Source organism: Pomacea canaliculata, linkage group LG13 (assembly GCF_003073045.1).
Source record: "Pomacea canaliculata isolate SZHN2017 linkage group LG13, ASM307304v1, whole genome shotgun sequence".
Lineage (NCBI taxonomy): Eukaryota > Metazoa > Mollusca > Gastropoda > Architaenioglossa > Ampullariidae > Pomacea > Pomacea canaliculata.
In genome coordinates this window covers 21,617,023-21,643,295 of record NC_037602.1, presented here as the reverse complement: position 1 = coordinate 21,643,295, position 26,273 = coordinate 21,617,023, and the positions used below count along the sequence as shown (strand labels likewise).

Below are 26,273 nucleotides of genomic sequence, written 5' to 3'. Positions count from 1 at the left end.
GCCTATTGACATTAGACTACAATCCCCTTCTAAAGGGATTCAAGAACAAGTTACCTAGCATTGTAACAACTATTTGGTTTAACCGTCTATCACAAACAGACCCGGCCTGTATGTTAGATTGATAGGTTGTCACTTCAGTAGGTTATCATGTTGAAACTATCATTCAAGTTGAGTAAGGTGTTTAGTTCAGCAATTTCCAAAGTTTGTAAAGAAGCAGCTGGTTTAGTTCAATACTGAATAATGTAAAGTGCAAACAAGAAATAATCAAGTTTAGTGAAGCCAAGAAAACAATCTTTCTATATAAAGTCAGAAGGCTGAGTATCAGCTCATCATTTGAGATAGAACTTTCTTTGTGGTTGTTTGTGCAGTTTTGTTAAGCGCTTGCTTCTGCATCAGCTGGTCTGGAGTGATAGTTTTTGCATTCAGTTCTAATCCAGATTAGATTACAGTTGTTTTGCTTGTTTGGAACAATGAACTTATGCACTGCCAGTGTAATACACTCAGAGTGAAACACATTGTTTCCTGAGATCTGACTACTATGTTTCATGTTTGCCATTCATAAGCTTCTAACAGTGAGTTTCAAGAGAAATGGGTCTCATTTATTTATCTCCTTAATTAAAGAGGAAGCCTAGAATATCCTCCCACAAAGAATTTCATGCCTGTTATTTCTGTATATTATTTTAAACAGTCTCTTTAATTAATTTTCAGTTTTAAAGGTTTTTTAATAGCTCTTTCGGTTTAATCCTTTTATCTCTAAGTTTCATATTGCTTGATGATAAATGTTTATGCACCAAATGATATTTTTATGGATATGATTATTGTTGAGAAAGTTTATCTAAGAAAGATATTTTAAGGTATGTTATTAATATTTTATTGTAATTATTATGTTTGAATGGAGATACACAGTTCACTAGGTGTTTCACCATAGTTATTTGAGATACAGTGCTGCTTTTATTGGTGACTTTGATGTGTCCTTGGCAAATGGTCCTTGCAGATGAATTTATGCTTGCTTTAAATCAAAATATTTGTAGAAAATTTCTTAACATATTCTAACAAATATTTTAAAGTTTTGACACTTTATAAATCATTACTTATCAGCAAAGCACAAAACAGTGTGATAAGAAAGAAATCGTAAGCAAATGGCTAACAAACATTTAAGTGATGTCAGGTTAATTAACATTCATAAATTTTGATAGAAACAAACAGCTTAGTATTTTCCTTGATTTCTGAAGGATTTGTGACATCATTTTAACAGAGAAGTAAGCTTGGCCGCAAGGGAGCACCTGGAGGTGGTGGGAGGATGGGGATGGTTGTACAGGAGTCGGAAATTCACTCCGTTCCAGGCATGTTTGATGCTGAGACTGAAAAAAGTCGCTTCCTTGCCAGGAGTGGACATCCACTTTCCCATCACCCCTTCAATAGCCACAGCTGTGTGTCTGAGTGGGGACGATCAGACACTTCAACACCTGCTCGTGTTCGAGGGCTGAGTGCCACCCGATATCGAGAAAGTGGTAAGCGAAGTGTGGGCTTTACCCTAAAGTTTGACTCTAACATGTTTCATGCAGGGATTAGATGTTGCAGAAAAAATGGTATTGATGTATGTGGTTTTTTGTGTTTGTGTTTGTGTGTGTGTGTCACATCAGACAAACAAATGTGTTTTTTCTTTAGGCAGAGACTGTTTTCTAAAAAATGCTGTTCACATTGTTTTTGATAACTATAATGTGGCTTTTGCCACTTGTTCATAAGCTCCACTGCTTCCAGTTAGTGCTGACACTGATTAAAAGAAGCAAGATTGTGTTACAATGCTCCAGCCTTCATAATTCCTTTCTCCATTTATATTGATATCTCATGTGCTTTTCTCACTACCCATACATTCTTTATCTTAATGTGTTATTTATTATTTATTGCTGCAAGTGGTGAATGACTTAATAACAATAACAATAACAACCGACTTTATTAATCCCAACGGGCAATTTAGATGGGAGCTGTGCCCTGTTTCCAAAATATATGTATAAGGGAAAAAAAAAACCCACACACACAACCACACACATGCACACCTACCATCACACACACACACACCGCTGACAGTTCATCTGTGATTGAGTAGCTGAACTGCGGATGGCACAAATGTCTGTGACAGGGATCACATCTCATTGCTCTTCTTGCTGGATCTGTTGGCTGCATTTGATTAGCTCAGCCGTGATATCCATTTCTGAGCCATCTTTTTACTTTCGGTCTCTCAAGCATGGTTCTGAACTGTTTCTGAGGTACTGCATTTTAGCTTTCTACTTTGAAGTACCTTTCCTCAAGGCCCTGTTCTTGGGTCTCTTTTATCCACTGGATACATCCAACCGTCTGTACCCATCATCCATCACTCGGGGCCTACAATATTACATGTATAGTATGATACACAGTTGCTAGTATTTGGCCTTTCTTCTCAGTTCCCACAGGTCTGCACCACCACAAAGCACACATTAGCCTTAATTTTCATTAACAAACTTAAAATAAATGATGACAAACCTGGATCCTTCCAACAGCCTCTACAAATAAACTTTTGTAGTTTCTTTATTTTCTCAGGAATTAACATTTCTTTCCTAAACCGTTTAGAATCTTGGTGCTATTACTAGTGCATCTTTATCTCATAAATTTCACATCAATGTAGTCTGTAAGGCCCTCTTGAATTTTGCAGAATCAATAACATCTAACCCTTCCTGTCAGTTTCCCCACAAAAAGCCCAGGCAACTTTTGTGTTGTGCTCGCTGGATTACTGCAGCTCTCACCCCATCAACCTCTCTAACTGCATGTGGAACAAACTTAAAAGTACTCAGTATGATGCAGCCACTTTTATTGTCTTTATAGGCAAAAAGCAACCATGCTACATGCATCCTCACTTCACTGGATGTCAGTTTAAGTTCACATTGATTCCACTGCCACACTGTGCTACTATTGTTTTTCACAGCCTTGCCCCAGCATACCTATCTGAGTTGGTCCTTTTTGGTCTGCCTGTGTGGACTTCTCTCTCTGCAATTCAAGAGACAGAAGAAATCTGGCAGATATTCCTCCTCAGGCCTTACTGTTTGTAATTCTCTACCCCTTTCTCGTTGAATTGTATCTACTTTCAAAGCTTTAAAATCTGGTCTTATGACTCACCTTTCATGATCAAGCATATTACTCCACTCACCTCTCATTTCTTCATTTTTATCCATGCAGTTCCTTTTGTTAGCCATGATATCATCTATTTGCTGATCTTACTATTGTTTCCTTCATAGTATTTCACGAACAGCACATTGAGCTTGCATCCACATGGGGAAATGCAATCTACAAATTATATTATTATTGTTGTTGTTTGTATTTTGTTTTGTTTTGTTCACTCTTTAATGTTGTACTTACTAAATGTTTGTGTCTGACATGCATCATTTATCGTTGTCACCGTCATCATCAATCTTCAGCAGTAGCAGCTATTGTTAGTCTTCTTTGGAGCTAGGTGGCACATAAGTCATCCCCACTAGAGACGTCCATTTTTGTCTATCAGCAACAAGTTTAGTTATGTTGTTCCAGTTTCTGGTCCTTTAGTCCTCTCTCTATTGATCTTCTGGTGTTTCTTTTGGCTGACCAGTGAAGGGCTATTTTGGGTAGAGTCTCTGGTTTCATTCTCTATGTGTGCTCTAGTTGTCTTCATCTTTTTTGTTGAGATTATGGAAAAGTCATTGCAGTGATGATTATTTTGGCCAGGGACTATTGATGTGCTACTTTTTGCAAGGACTGTTGGTGTATCTTATTCTAGCAGTGACTGCTGGAATTTTATTTTCCTCATTCTATATATGTATATTTAAGCTCAGAACATTGTATGTACTTTCTTACACATAGTGTACATGATTAAAAATCTAATTAAAAGTTCTAGTCTATATATTCCATAATCATGAAACAATCTACAAATAAGTAGATTTGAATATGAACAGAATTTTTCTGAAGGTTTTCAACAAGTCTCGTGAGACCCTGTGATGACAACATGGCCTCTTTTCCCTTTCACCTATTTTGTGACACAGCTATGAAATTTATGAAGAAGGAAAAGACAATTAAATGGATTTCCAACACTTTGTGGCAGATTGGATTTGGTACTGTGCTGATTTTTTTTTTTTTTCACTACAGATCTTGGAACAAGATTTGTCATCCATCCACCAGGTTTATCAGTGGTATCAGCACCAGCTCCAGTTTTCCAACGGCCTGACATTGGGTCACCTCACACCGGATGGCCAAATCACCATCCTTTTCGTGTATCCAGTCCCACCAATGCCATCCCGTCCCATCGGTCAACAAGGTCTCAGCGGGTCAGGGGAGTCACAAATTCAGTGAGACTTCGAGAACTTGAGATGCGAGAAAACCAGGCATATGTTCTTAGCTGACGTTTAGGAATGTTTGGTGCTGGCTCGATCTTGAAAAACTGAAGAAAATAACATTGTTTTTATTTCTAAATGTATTATACCAAGGACACTGATCTCTTGACATATATAAGCCTGAGATTAAAAATACATTTGTGCCAGATACTTTGGCAACCAGAAATAAAATAAAAAGTGCCTTTCTTGTCCAAATTGTTTTTCTTGCTATAACTGTTCCTAAGTGCAGCACTAATAGCTTAAGCACAATATCTACCAGGCATATCAGCATTATTTAGAAGTGCCAGCAGCTACAACCATGATATCTAAGGGATTGTCCTTTTTTTAACCAAAACAAAAAAGTTTCATCTTTTGCATTAACAGTAAAACAAAACAAAAATGCAGTCATCAGCGAAGATTTTTCCTAACTTTGGGATGGTCATCTTTTGTTAAGATGATGGTATGACTTTATCAGGCTTACAACTTAATTAGTGCTGGTCAAGAAAAGTTTTTTTCTGCTGTGTTACCAGTTCAATCTTGATGCAGCTTTTGTGATTTATTTTTAGCTGCAAGCCATTTTAATTCTTGCAAATGAACTACATTGAAGGTATGAGGAGCACATTCTATTTCAATTTTCAATGCCAGTATTAAGAGTTCACTTGTAAGTTTTGGAAATGAACGTGGTGAAGATTTTTTACCCCCTACCTTTCCCCAAATTAGCATTGAAATTTGCGACTGTGATATGATGTGATATATATATATCAACCTGTGATGTGTGAACAAAGATGCAGAGCTTGTGTTTCAGATTGTATTTTATTTTGCTGAAACTTGGTACATTTTATGTAATTTTTTTTATTATTAATCATGTTTGTTGATTTTCACTTCTTTGTCCAAGTTTTCTTAATCCCAGACATATTAGGTTTTGATAAAGGTAGGATCTGATATTTTATACACTTTGAGACAGAACATTATCGTATACTCAATATAAACTGGTGATCAATAAAATACAATTATCAGACTTTAAAGGTGACAACTTTTAAGACAGACACAAGTTTTGAATGCTACCATCTGATATTGAAAGCAGCTAAAACAGAAAATGTCCACAAACTGAAGTTTTTTTTAATTTTTGAGGAAACATATCAAAGTTAGACCCATTAATTGGACTTATGAAAAAAGCTGAGATTACTTTCTGTGGATTCTGATAAAAATTGAGGAACTTGAAAATACTTTAAACTGCTGCACAGCAAAGCTTTTGCCTTTAATATGCTTTCTTTCAGGTGTTATCTGACAATTTTTGAACATGTGAATCTGCTAATTGGCATTGAATAATAGCGAGGATAATAGCCTTGGGTGTGCTAAGAATAATACGTGCAACATCAGGAAAGGGTGAGTGGTGTTTGCGATGTGTGAGAGGATGCCTACAGGAGAGTCAGACTACTGATGTGTTAGAGGATGTCTACAGAATAGTCAGACTACTGATAAAGAGGGCTAGCTCAGCTACAAAGTTATCTCGAAAACCTCTTTCAGCATATATTTAGTTTCAAACATATATCAAGCAATTTTTTTTTTTTTAACCACGCATGGTACCACTTGAATGTTTTTGGTAAATATTTCCCAACTTCATATTAAATGTTGAAAATGATCGAGAAAGTCCAATTACATCTTTTTTTTCTTTCCTTCAGGAAAATTGTCTAAAGATGATTGAGTGATAAAATCTTTATGATAAATATTGCATACAAACTTACCAAGGACAACCATGCATGACAAGCACTTGTGTAGGCAATCACAAATATTTCATTTACATATAAACTTGTACCAACAGTTCCACTGATATATTGCACCAGCATAATTACTTGTGTCAAACACTCATACACTTGTAAAAATATAAATAATATCATATGCATGCTTGTAACATGCACTTTCATATGAAACTTAAATTTTCAGTTACTTTGGCAGCAGGGTTTTTTCCAAAAAACTATGAAGTTTCACACAAAGTTTGTCAAGTTTCTGTGTAGAAGTAAGTCAATACTTTGTACATATATATATTACAAATATAATTTAAAGTATTCTGTGATGTCTGTGACAATAGTCTTCTAATGTGTGCCTGTTTTAATAAAATTTGTGATACCAGAAACTATACACACAATAATACACCTGTGGTAAATTTTAAAAGCAGTATTTTGCTTGTGATATATAGTTCTTCAATTATTTATCACTTCATGATACCTATGGCATGTGTACAATATGCTGTTTAATGTATTTAAAATATATTGCTGTTTTATAATAACTTCTGATGTAACTATCTTAACAGGTAATATATTAGATCTATGTATGTTTTCATACTGAAAATGTCATGTTTTTACTTATTTATATTGATGCTGTGTGCCTCTGTTTCACACTGTCAGTACCTTGTTTCACCACAAAGTACCAAAATATTTGCCAGAAATCTGTCGCACAGGTTGAAGCATTATCAACCTTAATTTAATCTAAACTGTTTCCAATGAGCTATTTTGCTATTAGTCAAGTAAGTCATCATGGCTTGTATGAAAATACAGCATTACCCAAATTTGCATGTTCTGGATGTCAGGGCAGTATTGTATAACAGATGCATGCTAAATGTCAACCACAAGTGACATTCCAGTCCTGTTAATGTGACAATAAACAGACTATAGTTTTTAGTATTAGTTTGATGGTTTTGAGAACTATGTGTTTTATTGTTCTTGGCTGTAACTGGAGACAAGATGGTTGCCAAGGGAGCGCTTAATGAAGAATATTTGTCCATCTTTTAAGAGTGCCTATTTTTTTTAAAAGTGACTTCTGGTAATTAATTTTCCCTTTATATAATGTGTCTATGGTGAATAATTAAAAAATTTTAATGTCTGAAGGTTGTAATTTACATGAAAACAGCATGCAATTTAGATAATAAACTTTTGAGTGCTTTCCTAAAATTCTAATGTTTCATGCTTGTAATCCTTTCATTAGGAAACTATGCAACCTTATAAGATCCCAAAGTTTGAAGTAGTTTTGCACACACAGATATATATATACACTTATTCATCTTTTGTGACTGTGTTCTATAGGAACATTGGGTCTATGTCTTGCTCTAATCTTTCTGTACTAACTCATTTTGACGCTCTTGGGCTGAACTTTGTTTTAATCAAATGCTACATTAATGTAGTTTGTTTTATAAACCATGTCCTACATGGAATTTTTGTCTCACCTTTTGCCAAAAATTATTCTCTTTTCACTGTAACCTCTTCCAAAAAATGTTTCCAAAAATAATGCAAGTATTATGACAAGCCTTGTCAAAAATCAATGCATACAACTTTGATGAATATTCAACTTTGTTAAACCCGAGTAGTTCAGATCTCAATAACTGTGAAAGCTATAAGACTGAATTACATGTTTCCACTAGGAAGCTATCACTTTTCAAGCACTTAGGTGATAAGTATTTTTTATTGTTATTCCTGGTTTAAGGTGTATCTTCCCCATAAAGATATACAGTGTAGGCCTGTTGTGATCTGGCTCTCCGAATAAGCACTAAACTCATTTTAACTTTTTTTCGGTCTACATGCATATGGAGCTTGATCTCCTTGATCCACATTCTGTCTTGGAGTGCCTACCTGCATGTAAAAATGACAGTAAATTTACAGGCACCAAACAGGTTTATTACCTGTTTCAGATAAAGATTTTTTCCTTGTGCTTAATATCAGTTATGCTCAGTAAACACAAGCAGACAGAACAATATGCTCTTGCTGTCCACAAAATTGTCAATCCCTTGCCTCTAAAAACAACATATGTGTTATTGATACTAAGGATCTGTTTTACATTTATTATTATACTGCATGTCATTCTCTCACAAATATTTGTCACCAGCATCAAACACCAGCCAAGAAATCTCTCTTTAACTTTTATTAAAGGGAAAAAAAGTTTTAACAAAAAAATTCATGAATAAAAAGTAACCTTCAACATTTTTTATTACATTTAACCTGTTCTTGTGGAGGTCCCATCCCTCCACCAATGTGTACTGATGTATGGAGATTGTCCTAGATGAACTAGCCAGATCTATTCCTTATCACCAGCTACTGCACCATCTGGTAGCATGTATGTGTTTGTGTACATGCTCACCCCATTCCTCCATTATTTCACTCATGAACCACACTCTTAACCTTCACCCCAACCCCACTTGTAAATGTTTTAACTTCCCATAAAGAAAGATACATAAACTTTGCAACAAATATAGTCAACACAATTGTTTAAATGACAATAAAACCCTCACTTTTAACAAAGTATACAATAGGCCTACATATTGCACCACAAAGAATTCACCAATAAAACTTCTAAATTACAGCATTAACTGCTATGATACAGCATCTGTCTCCTAAGTCAATGGGGGAAAATAAAGTTCCTTCCCATGCAGCTAGATGTCCAGAAATGAAGAATGTGGCGGGAAGAAAAAGCTGTTTGCAAAGGGTAGGATTTGTAGCTACTTCTGCAATATTAATCAATTAGAAATTCTACATGAATCACAAAAACACAATGAGTATTGAGTACAATATTATATGTTAATAAGCATGCTTTGAAAATCTGCCTCTATTACTAACATATTAATGCTAGCATTAAAAATCAGCCCCTATGCAATCATACACTTTACTTGCAATGATCAGTCATGAAAAAAAATACCAACTAAAAAACTGCAAGTGTTCGCTAATGTGCGCACACGCACACATTTTAGCCTTTCACATAAAAGGATGTCTGGCTTTCATTTTACTGTTGGCTCAATCAAAAGGCACCACTCACACTGTAATAAACAACATGAAACATCATTTTCACAACCCCCATTATCATCCATCAATGCCCTTCTGACAATGGTTCATTTCTCATTTCAAGTGCTTCAAAAACAGTCACTTCAGTGCTACCAGGTATTTTAATGTAACTGCTGAGCCCTTAAAGTTCATGAAAATTATGGCAGCTAAAGTAATTTGAATAATATCCAGGACTCATGGAAGATATTTCTATACAAATGCATTTCTCAAGGTTTAACCTTGAGTAGTGGGATATTCTTAGTGTGAAGACACCTATCACACACCCATTCTGCATAGACTTCTGATTTGAGCATAGTGAAAGCATCCTCTGTCAAGCCTGTGCAAAGACGATGAAACCAGAAGTTACAGCCGCTCTCACACAAGATTGCCTGCTCATTTTCATGCACCTGTTAAAAAAGCATGGAAAAAAATACAGTAATAATACTGGAGGCATAAAAATGTGTTATAATTGTGCAACAATTCTTAATAAAATAATAACAAATGATACAATAACTATGAAATACAATGTAGACAAAAGACAGTATATCATTCATCTATGCAGTGTATTACTATCAGCACACTATGCATCAGGAACATTGTAACAACAGACAATTTCCCTTTATCGATAATAAATAGTCAACAATTATGTTTCCAGCAAAAGACCAATCTTACTTACTTCTTTGTGGCATACTCCACAAGGATATATAGGCGGGGCATTGGGGTTAGATGGATTGAAGACCATAGGCTGGTTAGGGGGATAGACTTTCCCAGGCCCATGGGAATGGCTAGGCTGCATTGCTGGCACTTGTGGACCCATCTTGTGCATGTGCATACCTGGAGACGGTCGACCAGGTATTTCATCAAAAACATTCTGACCTAAGAAATTGCGGCTGCTGCCCCCTCCATTGTTTGAGTTGTTGCTGTTATTGCCATTGTTAGAAGTCTTGCTGTTGTTAGGAGTTGTAGGGGGTGGGGTGGGGTCAGGCCCTGGCAGTAACTCTGCAAGGGTGTGTTTAGTCTGCAAAAAATAAACATATTGTAAAAATAAATTTGTTGCAAATTTTATATAAATGGTTTATGCAAAAAATTACAAGTTTTATATTAGCTTGTCTGTAAGTTGCAGTTACATATTCTTCACAACAGCTTTTCAAAACTGACATCTGATTTCTGCTGTTTTATGTTATAATTAAAAAACTCTATTTGTCTTCTTTGTATATGTCTACTTCACGTAAACAACTAAGTCATTTTCATTTAATACCCAACCAGTGGACCCAATAACATTAACAATTTACCTGTTTCCCTAATTCACATCTTCCATCTCCAAGACCTTTATAAACCTAAGTAGATGAGAAATAGAAGTGATTTGCCCCATTGCCCTATGTAGTTAACAAATTCCTTTTTGTATGCTGTTCTTCCCACAAATTTGTACATGTACTAGTACTACTGGACTACTGTTTTATCTCTTTCTTAATCTTGATGTTGATAGGCATCTTACTGTGTCAGCTGCTGACGAGTCTTTCCTGTCTTGTGGCATCTGATGTCTATGGAAGCGACCTCCAACAGTCATTCACTGTAATAAACATCTTCTGAACAACATTTCATTCAAGCACTGTCAAGAAAAGCTTTAAGACATTCCTCATTTAACATGGTTGCTAAATAATGACAAAGATTATCATGTTAGTTTTACTAAACATTTATATATAATATTCAATAAAACAGATAAGCTAATCATATAAATTAACTTCTTTTTGGTTTAAAAGAAATCTTGTTAAGCTTCATCTTAAAATAAGTTTAGAAGTTTATAAAACATTAAATAATGTAAGAGGTATACTTACATTTATTTTTTAAAACAACTAATTTTGGAAATTGTGAAAGGCAAAATCTATCACAATCTCTTTCCTTACTTAGTAAGGCACAACCTGAAAATTTTGATTTACCCCTTTTATGCCCTTTCACTCCTTTTACACTACTGTTTATTGGTGTATTATTTCTGACTGATGCACTTATAACTAAGACATTTTCATAATTAAAACGAACTAAATCAGTGCTAATCTTTCCATATTCATGTTAATAACACTCAAAGTGTCACTTGTAACAACTCACAGTGACATTTAACAGAAGAGTAGCTAAAGATAACTCATCATGAGAAATTAATAACACTGAATAACAATCAATACACCATTAATTTTCCGCTCACTGTCTCTACAAAATGCAAAAAAGTGAATACTTAGTGTCTTTTATTTAATTTTGCCTTAGCTCCCTTGATCATGACTGTGTTAGTGGCAGTATTAAACCTTACTACATACTGTCACATGTAACATTTTGGATGCCACATTAGTACGATCTTAATTAAAATGTTAACAATTTAGTTAATTGGTGCCTGTACTGCGCCCGGCGTTGAGCAATGAAGTGCTATTACAGTGATAGAACTCAGTAATTTGAGGACAGTACTGAGGTCTCGATGAATGCGATATGATATAATGAATGCGATATGATGAATGATATGGAACAGCAATCGGACGTCGATGTTCTAATTTTGCAATAAACTTCAATAAAACTATTCAGTTTATTTCACGGACGTTTATAATACTGTAGTATATAATGCAAGTTTGTTGTTTATTTTACATCTATTTTCGTGTTTGAATAACTTGTGCTAGTCATCAATCCTTAACATATTAAACATAATTTTTATTTGCATATTTATATAATACGTCTTATACGCACCTATTTCTAGAACCTAAAGTATTTTAACCACAAAACTACAGATACTTCTGTCAGAATGTAGTTTGAGAAATTTGTTGTACTCAGCCAAAGCGCGTCTGAGCGGTAGAGTTGAAGCTACCTTTGTATTAATTCCAGAACTGCAGACAATTTTTGTAATATTTATATTATAAAATTATCCAGAAATACGCGATTTATTTAGTAATTTATATCTTTTGAATATATTATTTTTAGTTTCTTCTAATTCTACTAACAATCAAATGATTGCATCTGATGACGTCGCATCGCGACGCTTACAAATGGCGACCAGGCCATAGCAACAAACTTTGGAGTGTTATGCTTTCTCAGAATCAAGTTTTGACAGTAAAACTGAGTCACCACTATGCCTCATCACGAACGTCTTGACTATTGGGTGCGAGAAAGCATTCGAAACAAAACTTTTGAGGAGGTGTACACCATCGGAAAAGAACTGGGGCGGTGAGTACGCTTTCCAAAAAAAAAACTTTTTGAAAACTAACATATTTGAAAATTGTAACATTTGTTTTCAATGCGACGGTTTTAATGGTCAACACCGAGTAGCAGTAGAGCTGTGTTTACTGTTTTCAACATTTCTTGCAATATGTCAGACAAAATAATGAGTCCTTGTTAGCATTCTCAATGTATATTAGAAATCTAATGTTTATATAAATGTACAGTCGTGATCGAGTAACTTTGCGATTTATGTGAATTGCACGAATTAGAAACAATTCGTTTTACAGCATAAAAAGAAAAATGAGTAAATAAATTAACATATTTAAAAATTAAAGCAAGACTTGCAGAAATACCTGTTAAGTATTGATTCTTTTTGCTGTTGCCTGTATATATAAGCTATATATAGTATATAGTAAGGTTCGTAACATGTTTGTAATTGCAGGCGATTTTTGGTATTAGCACTGAGATCTAGAAATGTTGGATTGTGCGCCTTGGGTTTAGTATTTTTAGTCAATAATTGTCGGTATTCTGATCTGCATATATTGTTCAATCCATTAAATTGGCTAGGAGATTCCAGAACCCATGTTTCTATACAAAAAAGTCTTAGCACAAAGTTCTTTAGGGAAGATGGTGAAAACCATCTATGACAAGTAAATGCATGATAATGTGATAGTCTCTACTCTTAATTATATATGAATATTTGGCTTCTTACATCTTATGACCATTAGTTAGTCCAAATATCACAGAAACATCCAGCTAAAAGGATGGAGAACATTTTTTCTGCTGTGGACCATTTGGATATTTATAACGTCATTCGCAGCCCATACAAAATTATCAACTCAAAGATAAACATGCTATATTTTTTCAAGTCATAGTTTTGCCACAGTGTGTTATCACTTTTGCATAGTGATATATGATGATGATGATGATGATGTTTATTTATAATGCGCAGGTATCCATTCAAAAGAATGCTCATTTCGCAGCAAAGCAAAATAAACAACAACAACAAAAAAAATTAGATGTTTACATGGCGCTATTCCCAAGTCGGCTCAACGTGCTTTACCAATCTGACATGTATAACATGTATAAGCATGTATAACACACACACATTGAAATGCACACATGCAGTCCCCGCCCCCAATCCACACACACACACATGCACACAACTATAATAGAGAAAAGTGTTGGTAGCTGGGATTTGAAGCCGCCATGAGGCCAGTGTCAGCACATGAGGCAGCTGCGTACTTCGGTTCTCAAACCAGTTGAGTGTCTAATGGACTGGACTGCCATGGAAACTTCCAAAGTCTGGCATGCACACACAGATTGCTGGCAGAGGCGTCGCCTCAACACCAAGGCCGTGTACAACAGTTCACAAGACATCAGAAGGTTTTAGTCCACGCTGCTGATACACGTTGATCCTGAATCCAAAATGTAACGAAGCGGTTCAAGATGGCAAACTGTCAAATTTGCAAGTGATGGAAGTGGAGAAAATATACACTCCCTGCCTGCCTGAATCACTACAATAAAGCCAACAAAAAACATCATAACAGTTGTGATAGTGCCGGCTGATATCTGACTTTCTCGTTCACTTGCTTGTTCCCCCATCTCTTCCTGTCATACACTCACTAAACAACTAATCTACAAATCAACTCTGCCATGAAATAGGCACACTAGCAGCTAGCTGGCTCCTCACCCATGGACTCAATCCATTCTTCATTGCACCATCTGAAATTCTATCTCACATGGTGTAGGCACCCTAGTTTGGTATTATAAACTAATAAAGACAAATAAAACTAATACTTTGAATTCATTTTCCATGTTTCAGTGGTGCTACATGCACAGTCTTCAAATGCAATCAGACAGGAACATCTATCAACTGGGCTGTCAAAATCATTGACAAAAAGGTGAGTTTAAAATTTTCTAACTTTTATATAAAGCACACACATCCAGCTGCTCAGTTCATAATTTTCAGACTGTCAAACTATCTATCATCTTGGATTTTCATCGAACAATTAATTAGAAGCACTTTAAAAAAGCAACAACCTTGAAGTATAAAAGGATTTATGAAGTATCAATGTTGTGCTGTATGGCTCAGTGGAATAGGGAGAGAACTGGTGTTTTACATCGAGCCAACAACTAAAGCTATATTACAGCAAGGCAGCCAGCCCTGTAAACAGATGCCTCAAGCAGAGAAAGTACTGCATACCCGAGACAATCACAAAGGCAGGACAGCCAATCTTCACTGCACTGGTGACATGCACTCACCGGCCTTTGTGCCACTGGACCATCCAGTAGGGTTCAGTGGGTCATATCAATATATACATATACAGTATATTGGTTCTATCAATGCTTAGAACATTTTACAACATGTTATTTTAAGAGACATGCCTAATGAATATTATTTGATTTTATTATCAATGAACATGATAACCGGATCCCTTCATATTATTGTCTTCAAGGATGTAAGGATTTAAGTCTTAAGGATATATGATACTTAATTTGTCTTTAGGTACGTGTACCTGCTGCATATTGTAAAAGAAATGAAGAGATACCATTTAATTTTTTTAGCAGTATCATTTGTACCAGTTGCTTCTTGCTGCTTTGTTGGAAAATCTGATGAAAATGTAAGGTTATTTGCTCTATAAGGATGATAAATGCAGATTTTTTTTCCTTACAGGTGGACAAGAAAGTTGTTCAGTCTGAAATTGGTGTTCTGCTGCGCCTTGACAATCCTCACATTGTAAGTGATATTTAAAAAGAATATAATGACATGTTTCACTGCCTTAACAACCATACAGCTTGCTATTTAAACTGTCGTCATGTCAGTGACAGTAGGGGAGTGTGGCAATGATGGTATTTGAGTAAAGGGGTAGCATAAAATGTAATGTCACACCAATGACTATGAAATACTTTTCTATTTTGTTTAAAATAATAAAGGACACAATTTGACTTATTCTTTTATTGAGTGGTAGAACTGAATGTTACAAATCCATCTAGTTTACAAATTATTCATTTGTATTAAGCAATAAACTATCTTTATCTTGGTGTAGGAAATGTTTCAGCTAGTTTCAGAACTGATTCACTGGCTAAAGTGATCTTTCATTTCAGATCAGATTGAAAGAAGTCTATGAATCAACAACACAGATTTTTCTGGTGCTTGAGCTAGTAACAGGAGGGGAACTCTTTGACAGGTGATCACATGCAAGAGTGATGATCTTCAAGTCCCCCTAAACTTTCTTAAGTTTTAATTCACTTGAATTTTGGAGATATGCATGCTAAGCCGGTATTTTAAAAGTATGGTTTTGAGGATTGAATTCAGGTTCTCAGTGGCAGAGGAGTGAGCTGAATGAATGACTTTTTGTAGATTAAAGGGACTAACATTTAAAGGGAATTAAAGTGACTACCATAAATTAAAGGGGATTACCGTGACTAACATTTATTAAATGGGATTAAAGTGTAAGAGTTTACTGGTAGAATTCTCCCTGTCAACACTGGATGACTTGGCTAAATGGTGGTTATCTATTACTGCAAACATATCAAGACCAGACATTATACACCAACTAAAGTACACAAAAAACCCAGCTAACATACAGTTTTTAGAACTAACATGTAAGCGTACATTCTTCTTCTTCTAATTGTTCCCCCAGTGGAGCATAGGGCTGCAACTACACCACACCATCGGACCCGGTTCTGGGCATCCTTTTCCATTTGAGACCATGCATGTCATGCCAGCTGCCTCCGCCTTGCTATGCTATCTCCTCCATGTCTGTCTGGGTCTACCAACCCTGCATCTCCCATGTGGGTTCCAGCCCAGATCTTGTCTAATTAAATTGTCGGCCAGCTTTCGCAGGGTGAAATCGATCCAGCCCCGCTTCCACTTCTTGATGTCTTGGCTGGCTGGTTTTTGATTGGTTCTCTCCCAGAGGTCTGTATTGGAGATCTTCGCGGGCCATCTGATGTTGAGGATGTGGTGCAGACATCTGTTAACTAGAGTCTTCAGAGAAAACCCCTGACGCCCAGCCTAGTTGACAGGTGTCACATACAGTGTCCCGAGACAAGATCTGAACCACTGCAGTGGTGTTAAGCAAGTGTTTTAACCACTACACTACTTGGCGCCCCATGCATCATTGTGTGGTATAAAAGATTTAAATATAAGTTGCCCATGCTGCTGATGCTGCTGTTTCTAATTGTGTTTCTAATTCCTAAGTTTCTACGAATGAAGAGGCTGAGGCTCAAGTCAGCTGTTTTGTTTTTCGGTAAAAAATACAGTTAAATATGTTTTTAAAGGTTAGTATGCAGCAAACAGGCTCATTCAAGTTAAACTAAATTCGTTTACAATTGTCTTTGATGTCATATATTTTCAGGATTGTATCAAGGGGATACTACACAGAGAAGGATGCTGCCAGGGCTATTCGTGACATGGTTCATGGTGTTCATGTAAAAACATCTTTCAGATTTTGCTTTTAGGGACCATAATTTATCTTTAGATCAAACAACAGAGGGGAAATTGCTAAATAACAGAATAAGATTGGAAGATTAATTATTATTGGCAGAGTGCTAATATAATGGCTGTTAGTAGGCTTGTATAATTTCAAACATTTGCTTTTGCTACGAGATTTTGTTCCCATATTTGTTTCGCAAGGCATTAGCTCGTTTAAGTCATATAACAAATAGATCGAGAGATTGCAGATATCAAATGCAATAAATCTTTGTTGCAGATAATAATGATGGTGGTTTTTTCCTAAATCCTTTCTAGGGAAGTATCTAGGCTTAGTTTGGTTTAAATTATTTTAAGAGTTCATCAGTCTAGTTTATTATTTAAGGAATCTTATATCTTTTAGGGGATTTCTTTGTGAGAATATTAATATACTGAGCCATTTTTTTAATACTGTTTGCATGATGATGTAAGTGAAAACTGCTAATTTTATATTCCAGTATTTACACTCCAATGGAATAGTCCACAGAGACCTAAAGGTAACTTTTTTCTTCACCGGTGTGCATTTCATTACTGATAACAGATAGAAGTGGAGAGTAAGTTGGCAGTGATCTGTGTTCTCCTTTTTTTAATTATTGTTTTGGGGTTTTGTTTGTCTGGGGTTTTTTTTTTTTTTGTTTATTTGTTTATGAAATCAATATCAAAATAAGCACATATATACATTGCCTCATCAATTACTTTTATTTGTTTGCAGTTTTTTCAAGATAACAGTCTTTCAGCTATCATTACAAATATTACAACCATGAGCATTATTAGCAGAAGTTTAGCAAAAGTTTATAAAACGACTGCATGCAAACCAGTTACCAGCATATGTTAATTGTACTTCTGTGCAGCCTGAAAACTTGCTGTATGAAAGCATGGCAGACGATTCTAAGCTAAAGATTGGTATGTAGATATACACACTGCACACATATGAATATAGACTGCTTCTTTCTTTCTTTTGCTTTGAGTATTCAAGTTTTGCTTTAATAGTGAAGAGGTCTATGTGCTGTGTATCTGTGATGTGTGTATGTGTCACTGTGAAATACAGTGATACCTCGGTTCTCGAACGCCTTGACTTTCGACCAAATCGGTATTCGACCAGGAAATTCGAGAAAATTTTGTCTTGAATCGAACAAATATTTGGAACTCGAACATCCGAACGTCCGAGATGAGCCGAGTTGAGCCGAATGGCGTTCATCGGCCCAGCGCGCCTTGCTTGCTCATCAGTGTGAGTGAGAGAGAGAGAGAGTCACGCTTTTGTGGAAGAGTCATGAAATGTGTGCAAAATGGGCAGAAATCGCAAATTTTGTTGAACAACATCACCCTGATAAAGTGGTAGCAAATAGAGCAGTTAACATTTTTAATCAATGTTATGTCCACTTTCCGCAAAATTTTGCAAAGGAGAAAAAAACAGCAAACAATTGACAAATTCTTCCGTAAAGAAATCAGACAAGCAACTGCAGAGCAAGATTCTGATTCTCCTCAGCAAAAGATACAGAGAACAGAAACACCCGAAGAGCAGTTACCCTCTGTTTTTATTGAAGAGGACTCCCCTTCAAACAATAACCATCCCCCTTCCCTCCTCCCTCCACATTCATTCCCTCCTGCCATAAAGTTGGTACAGTACAGTAAATGAAACACAATTTACTGTACTGTACAGTACATTTTTGTTTTGTTTTAATAAATACACTTTTATTTCTTATTTCTTGTTGTGTAGGCCAATAAATAGGCATTTTCTGGGCTTGGGAACGAATTAATCCAGTTTCCATATTTCCTATGGGTTCATTGCTTCGGTTCTCGAACAATTTGGTTCTCGACCGTCCTCCCGGAACGAATTATGTTCGAGAACCGAGGTATCACTGTATTGTGTTTGAATGTATGTGCATGAGAGTATACAATTGCTGTTTTCGTGTGTTTCCATGGATTTTAAGCATTTTTTGCAACTTGCTTACAGCTGATTTTGGGCTTGCCTTTGTGATTGGGCCTGAGGTGCAGATGATAACTGTCTGTGGAACACCTGGATACTGTGGTGAGTTCCTCACTATTCTCACTAAAATGCAGAGAGAACATGATTTTGCTGAAAGTCCCATATCAAGATTTACAGGAAACTGTAAGATTTTTTGATGTCAGTTCATGTGTACTTCATCAGCATATAATACGCAAGAGACATCATTGGATGAGAAAGATGATTTTCTAACCTTAAGACATCAGTAAACTACAGGGTTATCAATAAAGTTATTTGTATTTGAGAGAATTTTTTTCTTTTTATAGAACTTGTTAAATTCTTTCATCATGTTTAACATCTTGAGTGGTTGTTTCTTTAACATTGATAATACCATTTGAACCATTTCTTTCAGCTCCTGAGATATTAAAGGGTGGGAGGTACACTCCAGCTGTGGACATGTGGGCTATTGGAGTGATAGCTTACATTCTGTATGTAATACAAAGCTCTTTCAATGCAGTCATTTCTGGATTTTTTTTTATTGTCTTTCTTTCACAAAATAGTTTTTATGCACCAATATTTACTTGTTATTATTTTGTAATGATCCATAGAGAATGTCTTTTGATTTGGCATTGATAGAGAAATAAAAATGAGAAAGAAGGTTGAATATAGACTGAACTTGAAATAGAACTCTCCCAGGATTTTTTTAAAGTATGTTTGCAGAATATACAGGTGCTACATTTTCAGTGATAGATTACATCAGCAAAAACTTTGGTTGTATTTTAATAAGTACTGTGAGAGTCTTTTTTACTGTCTAGGTTATGTGGCTATGAACCCTTCTTTGCTGAAGAAGAAAGAACAATGTTCAAGAAGATCATCAAATGTGATTACAAGCTTCATGAAGAGTATTGGGGAGATATAAGCGAAAATGCCAAGGTCAGATTAATTTATTAATTTATGCATTATTTATAATTTGGATTAGTTTATTTAAATTTATTTAGTTAATAAATTGTAATAGATCTAAAACAATTTATGTTATTGGTAGATGTTTTGAAATGGCAGCTATGTCTTTGTTCTGTTTCCATGTTTGTTTAAACAGATAATTAAATAAGATATCTGTTATTTAACATCTTATTAGAGTTATTGCCCAGTTATGAAATGAAAACTAAAGCCAAAGAGTTAGGAATTTTTTTTTCTGTTTCTTTGCAGGATCTAGTAACGAGCTTGCTTGTGCTTGACCCAAAAAGGCGAATGACTGCAGCTCAAGCCATGCGACATCCCTGGGTTAAGGGCTTTGCCTACAATGCAGAACACATGGAGGCTACTATGGAGAATATCAAGCTGTTCAACGCACGTCGCAAACTCAAGGTCTGTCATATCAGTTTGCTATGATTATACAAAAGAGAAGACAATCTCTTTTTAGTGAAATCTGCCTTATTTCTCACTTTGCTAGAGTTTTCTTAATAACTGCCAATTTGATCTTATAGCTCACACATTGTCTATTATACACTTGTTCTTAGGTATAGCAGTCTAGTTGTTCGTTGTGCACTATTATGGTACATTGGTTGTTGGTGATGGTTGTTGGCATATTAAACTGAGTGACGAAGCATAAGTCCCATGCACCTATGTCATTGTCAATGGCTTGTTTCGGGTCCTAAATCTATGGTGCCAACCTCTCCAAGAAACTGAGTCTTTTCAGTTGAAGATATTTCAAACAAAGCACTTCATTTACAATTTTATACAACATGCAGTGTCCACGTATACATGCTGGCAAATCAGCGACACATGCCAGAATCACAATCATCAGCGACCCCTGCTACTGACCTCAGTGACACGAGCTTAACAACTCTGACCACAGGAGCACTTGATGACTAAAGGCGACACAAGCCTGACACAACAAACTATGTGGCAACACAATAGCTTCCGTAACTCTCTACTGATTCACTCTGACTGCAACTTCTTTAACTCTCACTCTCACCGCTTATATATACAATGTACAAAGGGTTATCTCGAAACATCCCACATCTACTCGTTCAACATGGGCCCTCTCACACCGAACATTCCAGACACCAAGGCTTGGGTCAGCCACACTCACTCATGCACCTGCTAGAAAGGTCTCATGCGGGGGTCAGATGCCCCATCAAAGTGTTTGCAATGCCAACCAACACCTTCCACAGACCGCTACCAATTCTAAATTCGTAATATTCACTTTGCTCTGAACATTAAGATTCCAAAATTCAGGAATGGTAAAACTGCTCAGGTCATCAACAAACTTGATGCTACAAGTTATAAGGTTCTCCATTAGGTAATATTCCTAGACACTTTCATTCCCCAAAACCATTCAGTTTGATAAATAAAAATTCCTCAGCCAAGAAAATAACAGACCTTCAATGTCAACAAATTACAAAAAGAAAAAAGAAATCAACTCTGTGTGGCTGCAGAGCAATCTGGCTACATCTTGCTACAGGCTGTATTCAGAACAATCTGGCTATATGGTCATATTCCGGATGGTTAGTAGACCTCTTCCACCATATTGCTCTAGAGAGCCTAATGTGGCAAACACTTCAAAACTTCAGTCATTTTTCTCATAAAAGTGCATCTTTGGACATGGAAAATCTACAGATTTTGCTTTGTGTGTGTCGTAAGATTTTATTTCCACCTTTTCAACCTTGTGTGCAGCGGTCTATGAGTTTTACTATCTGGTAATGCAGTTAAAACAGATGAGGACAAAAGAAGAGGAGTATGAGCCGGAATTCTAAATGACCAGGAAAACATGTTTCACACTTCTTATCTATACTTAACACCTGTAAGCATGGTTAATGCGTTTTTGTTTGACAGTTTACAGTTTTCCCCAATCACAGATACAAAATTCTGTGCCATTAAATTTGATCTGATCAAGTTTTGCTCATGTGGTAACTTTTACTGCTGTGAAAAAGGAATTTTTAAAATTTATATTTTGATGTTACAGTTGTCATTCATTCACTTGATGCTGTGTTTGCTTATTTTGCTTGCATGACCTTTTTTTAAAAGAGAAAAGTTGGTCAAAATATGAATTATATGAATTCATAATGAAATAAGTGCCAAGAGGAAAGAAAAGGTGTTTTTCTTTACCCTTTTTTGTAATATTCATTAATAATTGCTTTTATAGTCATACATATTAATATGAGCCAGGTAATCAATATTGCATAGATCAATTTCTACCATGAACTCTTCCATCTGCGATTTAACTGTCAACCTTTCATTTATCACTTCATTTAGTTAAACTTATTCCATTGGTTGACATGCATTGGTCTCCATGTATTGAAACACGTAGCCTCCACCTTGCTACACTCTTGATGTCCATTTCCTACCTTGTGGAGGCTGACAGCTCATTTTCCAATTTTTTGTGATCACCTATTTTACAGTGAGTTGTAGTAATCCACCAAGTGTTGTGATCCCCTATTTTACAGTGAATTGTGGTCATCCACCATGTGCAGGATCTGGCACTTGGAAGTTGTACTCATCCCTCTCCTACTGCCTCATAAATAAGGTACCCATCTGTTATTGGGAAGAGAGTTTTCCAGTCACAGGTCCAGGAGCTTCAAACCATGATTGACCTGCTCTGAAGTAAAGAGCACTAACCACTAGGCCAGGGTGCTCTCCCAAAATAATAAAAAAGTATACTGAAAGTGATCACGCTAAAATTAATTCAGAATCACAACAATTCCACTGCTGAGAAACTGCTTCAGGCCAGTCAGGAACACATACACTTCTCAATTCCTGATAGAAAAACTAAAAGTTGTGGATTACTTATCACAACATTATTGACGCAAAAAAAGCATTTGACAGAATCTTGCATGAGGAACTGTGGCACGAAATGCAAAAATTCCATCAAAGAGGGTCTTGTAAGTCATTGAAGTATTGTACAAGATCAGCACATTACTGGATAACTGAATGGGAACTTTCTTTCATACAACAGTGAGTGTGTGTCAAGGGCACCTCCTAAACTCTGTACTCTTCAAAATCTTTCAACGTAATACAAGAAAGCCTTCACAACCATCATGCCTCTGTTTTCACTGGTGGCAGGCCCATATGCAGCCTATGCTTCATGATGACCTAGATCTGAAGGCAGGCATCAACCCTGAGCTGCAAGGCCATAAAAGACTGACAGTGAGAATACATATGGAATGGAAACCAGCACTGACAAGACCAACATCAAGGTTCATGTCAACCGCATTGACAAAACAGACATTAACAATGTATAGAGTACAGCTTAAGGAGGTAATCAACAAGTACAAAGTACTTGGGAGCCACCTTTTCCAAAGATGCTAGCTGCATGGTAGACAGCATCAGGATCACAACAGCAACAGCAGCAATGGCCATTCTGGATGGGATTTGATAAATCCATCAGGTTTGCTAGCAAGTGCAGACTGTAGAATTAGCTGGTAGCTTCCATTCTGCTATATGGATGCAAGATATGTCCACACAGTGAAGAGAATACAGACTTTAGAGACCAAGGTCTGATGAGGCTGCTCCAAATCTCTGACAGAGTGCAAAACCAATGACTCTGTATAGATCACAGTCACCACCCTCATAGTACAGCAGGAACCCCTTCTTACCAAAGTGAAGCAGTTTAGGCTTGTCTAATTCAGGCATGTGACATGGCATAACAGTCTAAAACTATCTTTGAAGGAGAGCTGACACTTAGGTGGACAGAGAAAGAGTTAGTTTGCAAACATGAAGGAACGGACTGGTCATTCCAACCAGGACCTGCTCACCACCACTTATATCCAGCTATTCCCCACAATGACCAGTTATAATGGACCTGCATAATCACTCATCAACTGGTACCAGTCAAGGGATATATGTATATGCATGTAAATGAATGCAGCATAAAGCATGATTAAAAAAAAATACAGGTCTGACATGTATGGTACACCTCCCTTGCAATGAAGACTGAACAAAATTTTGAAAACCGTATGAAAAAGGAAGAAAACTTGACCCACAGCTATTTGCTTACAGGAGGTGGAGGGGGATTGAAGATGCCAAGCTGTTCATTTTGAATACATTGTATAAATATCTTGAAAAGCCAAAATCACATGCAAGACTTTTTAGTTTTTAGTTGTGCATTCAATGCAGTACTACCATACTACCATACTTTTTACCACTGAGACTGATTTCTGATCTGGTTATCCATCAAATGCACACAAAACACACGCACATACATGCATAGGCAAGGAAGTCAATCTGCTAAGCATTACTGGAAAGTATGTAAAGTTCTTTGTGTTTGTGTATGCTATAATAATCCCATCAATTGGTAACAATTTACAAATTTTCAGAAAATTAAATGTGAACAGGAGCATTAATATATGTTTCTTTGAAATGTATCTAAATTTCTTCAGTTCTGATAAAATTATTCTATATTTTCTCTAACACCACCTTATCAAAGTGGTAAGGATGTAAAGTCGTGGTTATTGGCAATGGCAAAGTAGATATCTTCATGGATGGAATACAGCTTAAAATGTACTTAGGAACTCCCTCGCCAGAGACAGCAGCTCCACAATAGATATCCACATCAGGAGCATAACTGCAACAGCAGCAATGGCTAGGCTGGCCAGGGTCTGGAGCAGCCGTAACATCAGGCTTACTAGTCCCTCATGGTACCAATCTTGCATTATGGATGTGAAACATGGTCTCTGCTTGCCAACATGGAGAGAAGAATCCAGGCATCTATGAGAGTGCCTGAGGAGGCAGCTACGGATCTTGTACAGTAAACAGAAAGACAAAGACTGAAACATGGTTGCCACACTTGTAGGCACCAGGGACCCCTACTTGTTATGTCAAGCAGCATAATCTAATCTGGTTTGGCTTGGCCATGTGATTTAATGGGACACTAAGATTGTACTCAAGGTGCTCTGGAGGGTGATTGAAGCTGCAGTGCTCAGAAAAAGAACTGGCTTACAAGCACGAAGGAGTGAACTGGTTGTCTTTGTGGGACCTGCTTACTATTCCCTAAGACAGGTGTGAGTGACAGGCCTTGTCAGCTGCTACATCTATCCATGTGCTCCTCCAGTACCAATCAAGGGACAAAATGACTTGATCAAATACTTATTTAGGGAGATTTGTAAAGATTGTGCCACCTATAGAATTATAAACCTTGTTAAACAAAACCATTTGATTATCAAAATAGGTGTCTGTGTGAGTTGGCAAAGCATCGCTGACACTGCCAATATTCATTAACAAGCATGTTTATTATAACACTTAATTTTTCTGGTTCATTATTTCTCATTTTTGTGCAGTGTGTGACAGATGCCATGCTTGTCATTGCCAAGACAACCACAAATATCCCACTCTCCTCTTTCCTGCAGAAGCGCCATCTGGAGGAACAAGAGGAAGGTGGAGACAAAGAAGTGCAAGACACTGCAATGGCTTCCACTCAATAAACACTTTCTGTTAACTCATTCAGTCTACAGGTACATTCCTAATTCAACTTCTAGAAATCATGATCTTATGTATTCTGCATATATCAATTTATGCAAAACGACTATGGTGTCTGTAACATCTTGAACATTCCAAGGATATTTTCAACATTTAACTGAAATGTTCAGGGAAACTTTTGCAGGTTTTCCAAACATATAGCTTTGTGTGTATATATATTTATATTGCTGGAAAAGGTGTGAATGAACTGACATAATAAATCTTCCAACATTATTGGAATCTATTTCCTATATATTTCTCCTTTGCAGAAGTCATTATCAACAAAAGACGGTATTGCACAATCCATCAGTTTTTAAATATTGAATGAAGTGCCTTGTTTTATGCAGCAAAATTATTACTTGTTAAAGCCTTAAAAACATCAAATTTCCACTGTTCCCTTTCTTGTATTTAGCCCAAATACAGCTTTATCATGAACGTATATCGTTCATGAGCTTTATATGAAACTCAAGCAAAGAACCTTTTTTATTGGAGGTTAATATGATTTTTAACAAAATGTTATTCTATCTTCTATAGGTATAGTATTTGATGACTGAATGCATGCAAGAAGCTTACCTTTATAGTGTATGCAACTGTTGTGATCAAGGTTTTCATAAAAATTCCACATCAGTCCACACACAACAAACAAAATTGAAGTTCAAGACCAAGTGCAAAAAAGTGCAGAAGTTTTTAGATTAAGAAAGCAATATTTTAATAGCAGCGTACTGAGACCATGCTTTTGATCGAGTCTTTAACTCTAATTCTTGTGCAGGCTGTTTAGTTTGGTAATTATTCACCTCAAGTTCTTGTACAGGCCCTTTGAATTTGATCATTATTTACCTAAAGTTCACCTGCATGCATGTGTGTATTCAGTTTTGTTTCCACAGAGCAAATGCTGAATGTGTATTCTGTTGGAATAAAGTTTATTGATTTCATTGACTGATTGATTAACCGACTGACGAATGTTTACACATGCTAAAGAGCACGTCAATGCATTCACACATTATATGGAATGTTTTTAAATATCTACT

At 36.3% G+C, this 26,273-nt stretch overlaps 3 protein-coding genes across 13 annotated transcripts in view; 2 read left to right on the top strand and 1 right to left on the bottom strand.

The window, feature by feature from the left end:
• The window catches only part of LOC112554589 (tubulin polyglutamylase ttll6-like), a 40,772-nt gene extending 33,456 nt beyond the window's left edge, over positions 1-7,316 (top strand). For all 4 annotated transcript variants that reach the window (XM_025222441.1, XM_025222440.1, XM_025222439.1 and 1 more), the window contains 2 exons: positions 1,256-1,511; positions 4,150-7,316. In XM_025222441.1, coding sequence (XP_025078226.1) covers positions 1,256-1,511; positions 4,150-4,403 — 510 coding nt within the window. In that variant the 3' untranslated portion in view covers positions 4,404-7,316. The remainder of the gene's footprint in view (positions 1-1,255; positions 1,512-4,149) is intronic.
• A 954-nt stretch (positions 7,317-8,270) lies between these two features.
• Positions 8,271-12,041, bottom strand: LOC112554593 (protein pygopus-like). 4 transcript variants are annotated; one of them, XM_025222457.1, is made up of 5 exons: positions 11,903-12,041; positions 10,674-10,748; positions 9,855-10,196; positions 9,463-9,585; positions 8,271-8,865 (listed from the first exon to the last, which is right to left on the bottom strand). In XM_025222457.1, exons 2-5 carry the CDS (start codon positions 10,743-10,745, stop codon positions 8,860-8,862), a joined length of 543 nt encoding a protein of 180 aa, XP_025078242.1. In that variant the 5' UTR covers positions 10,746-10,748; positions 11,903-12,041; the 3' UTR covers positions 8,271-8,859. The 4 variants fall into 4 exon arrangements, with proteins under 4 accessions (XP_025078242.1, XP_025078240.1, XP_025078239.1 ...); XM_025222455.1 differs by adding an exon at positions 11,014-11,097 and having other exon boundaries at positions 8,271-9,585; positions 11,903-12,025; XM_025222454.1 differs by having other exon boundaries at positions 8,271-9,585.
• Positions 12,042-12,175: 134 nt separating this feature from the next.
• On the top strand, positions 12,176-26,181 carry LOC112554592 (calcium/calmodulin-dependent protein kinase type IV-like). 5 transcript variants are annotated; one of them, XM_025222449.1, is made up of 13 exons: positions 12,176-12,376; positions 14,196-14,274; positions 15,048-15,110; positions 15,479-15,561; positions 16,735-16,807; positions 17,306-17,344; positions 17,699-17,750; positions 18,802-18,876; positions 19,205-19,280; positions 19,608-19,725; positions 19,999-20,157; positions 25,068-25,241; positions 25,515-26,181. In XM_025222449.1, the coding sequence occupies exons 1-12, from the start codon at positions 12,282-12,284 to the stop codon at positions 25,209-25,211; spliced, it is 1,056 nt and encodes a 351-aa protein (XP_025078234.1). In that variant the 5' UTR covers positions 12,176-12,281; the 3' UTR covers positions 25,212-25,241; positions 25,515-26,181. The 5 variants fall into 5 exon arrangements, with proteins under 5 accessions (XP_025078234.1, XP_025078237.1, XP_025078238.1 ...); XM_025222452.1 differs by adding an exon at positions 21,501-21,595 and having other exon boundaries at positions 25,137-26,181; XM_025222453.1 differs by lacking the exon at positions 25,515-26,181 and adding an exon at positions 21,501-21,595 and having other exon boundaries at positions 25,068-25,202.
• Positions 26,182-26,273: the final 92 nt, after the last annotated feature.

Excerpts from the sequence above, each read along its gene's own strand:
- LOC112554593 (XM_025222454.1), bottom strand. The coding sequence starts at position 10,745 with ATGACTGTTGGAGGTCGCTTCCATAGACATCAGATGCCACAAGACAGG. Across the intron at positions 10,197-10,673 it reads ACTCGTCAGCAGCTGACACA|ACTAAACACACCCTTGCAGA; the intron begins GTAAGATGCCTA and ends TATTTTTTGCAG. Across the intron at positions 9,586-9,854 it reads GTGGAGTATGCCACAAAGAA|GTGCATGAAAATGAGCAGGC; the intron begins GTAAGTAAGATT and ends CTTTTTTAACAG.
- LOC112554592 (XM_025222449.1), top strand. The coding sequence starts at position 12,282 with ATGCCTCATCACGAACGTCTTGACTATTGGGTGCGAGAAAGCATTCGA. Across the intron at positions 12,377-14,195 it reads ATCGGAAAAGAACTGGGGCG|TGGTGCTACATGCACAGTCT; the intron begins GTGAGTACGCTT and ends TCCATGTTTCAG. Across the intron at positions 19,726-19,998 it reads ATATAAGCGAAAATGCCAAG|GATCTAGTAACGAGCTTGCT; the intron begins GTCAGATTAATT and ends GTTTCTTTGCAG.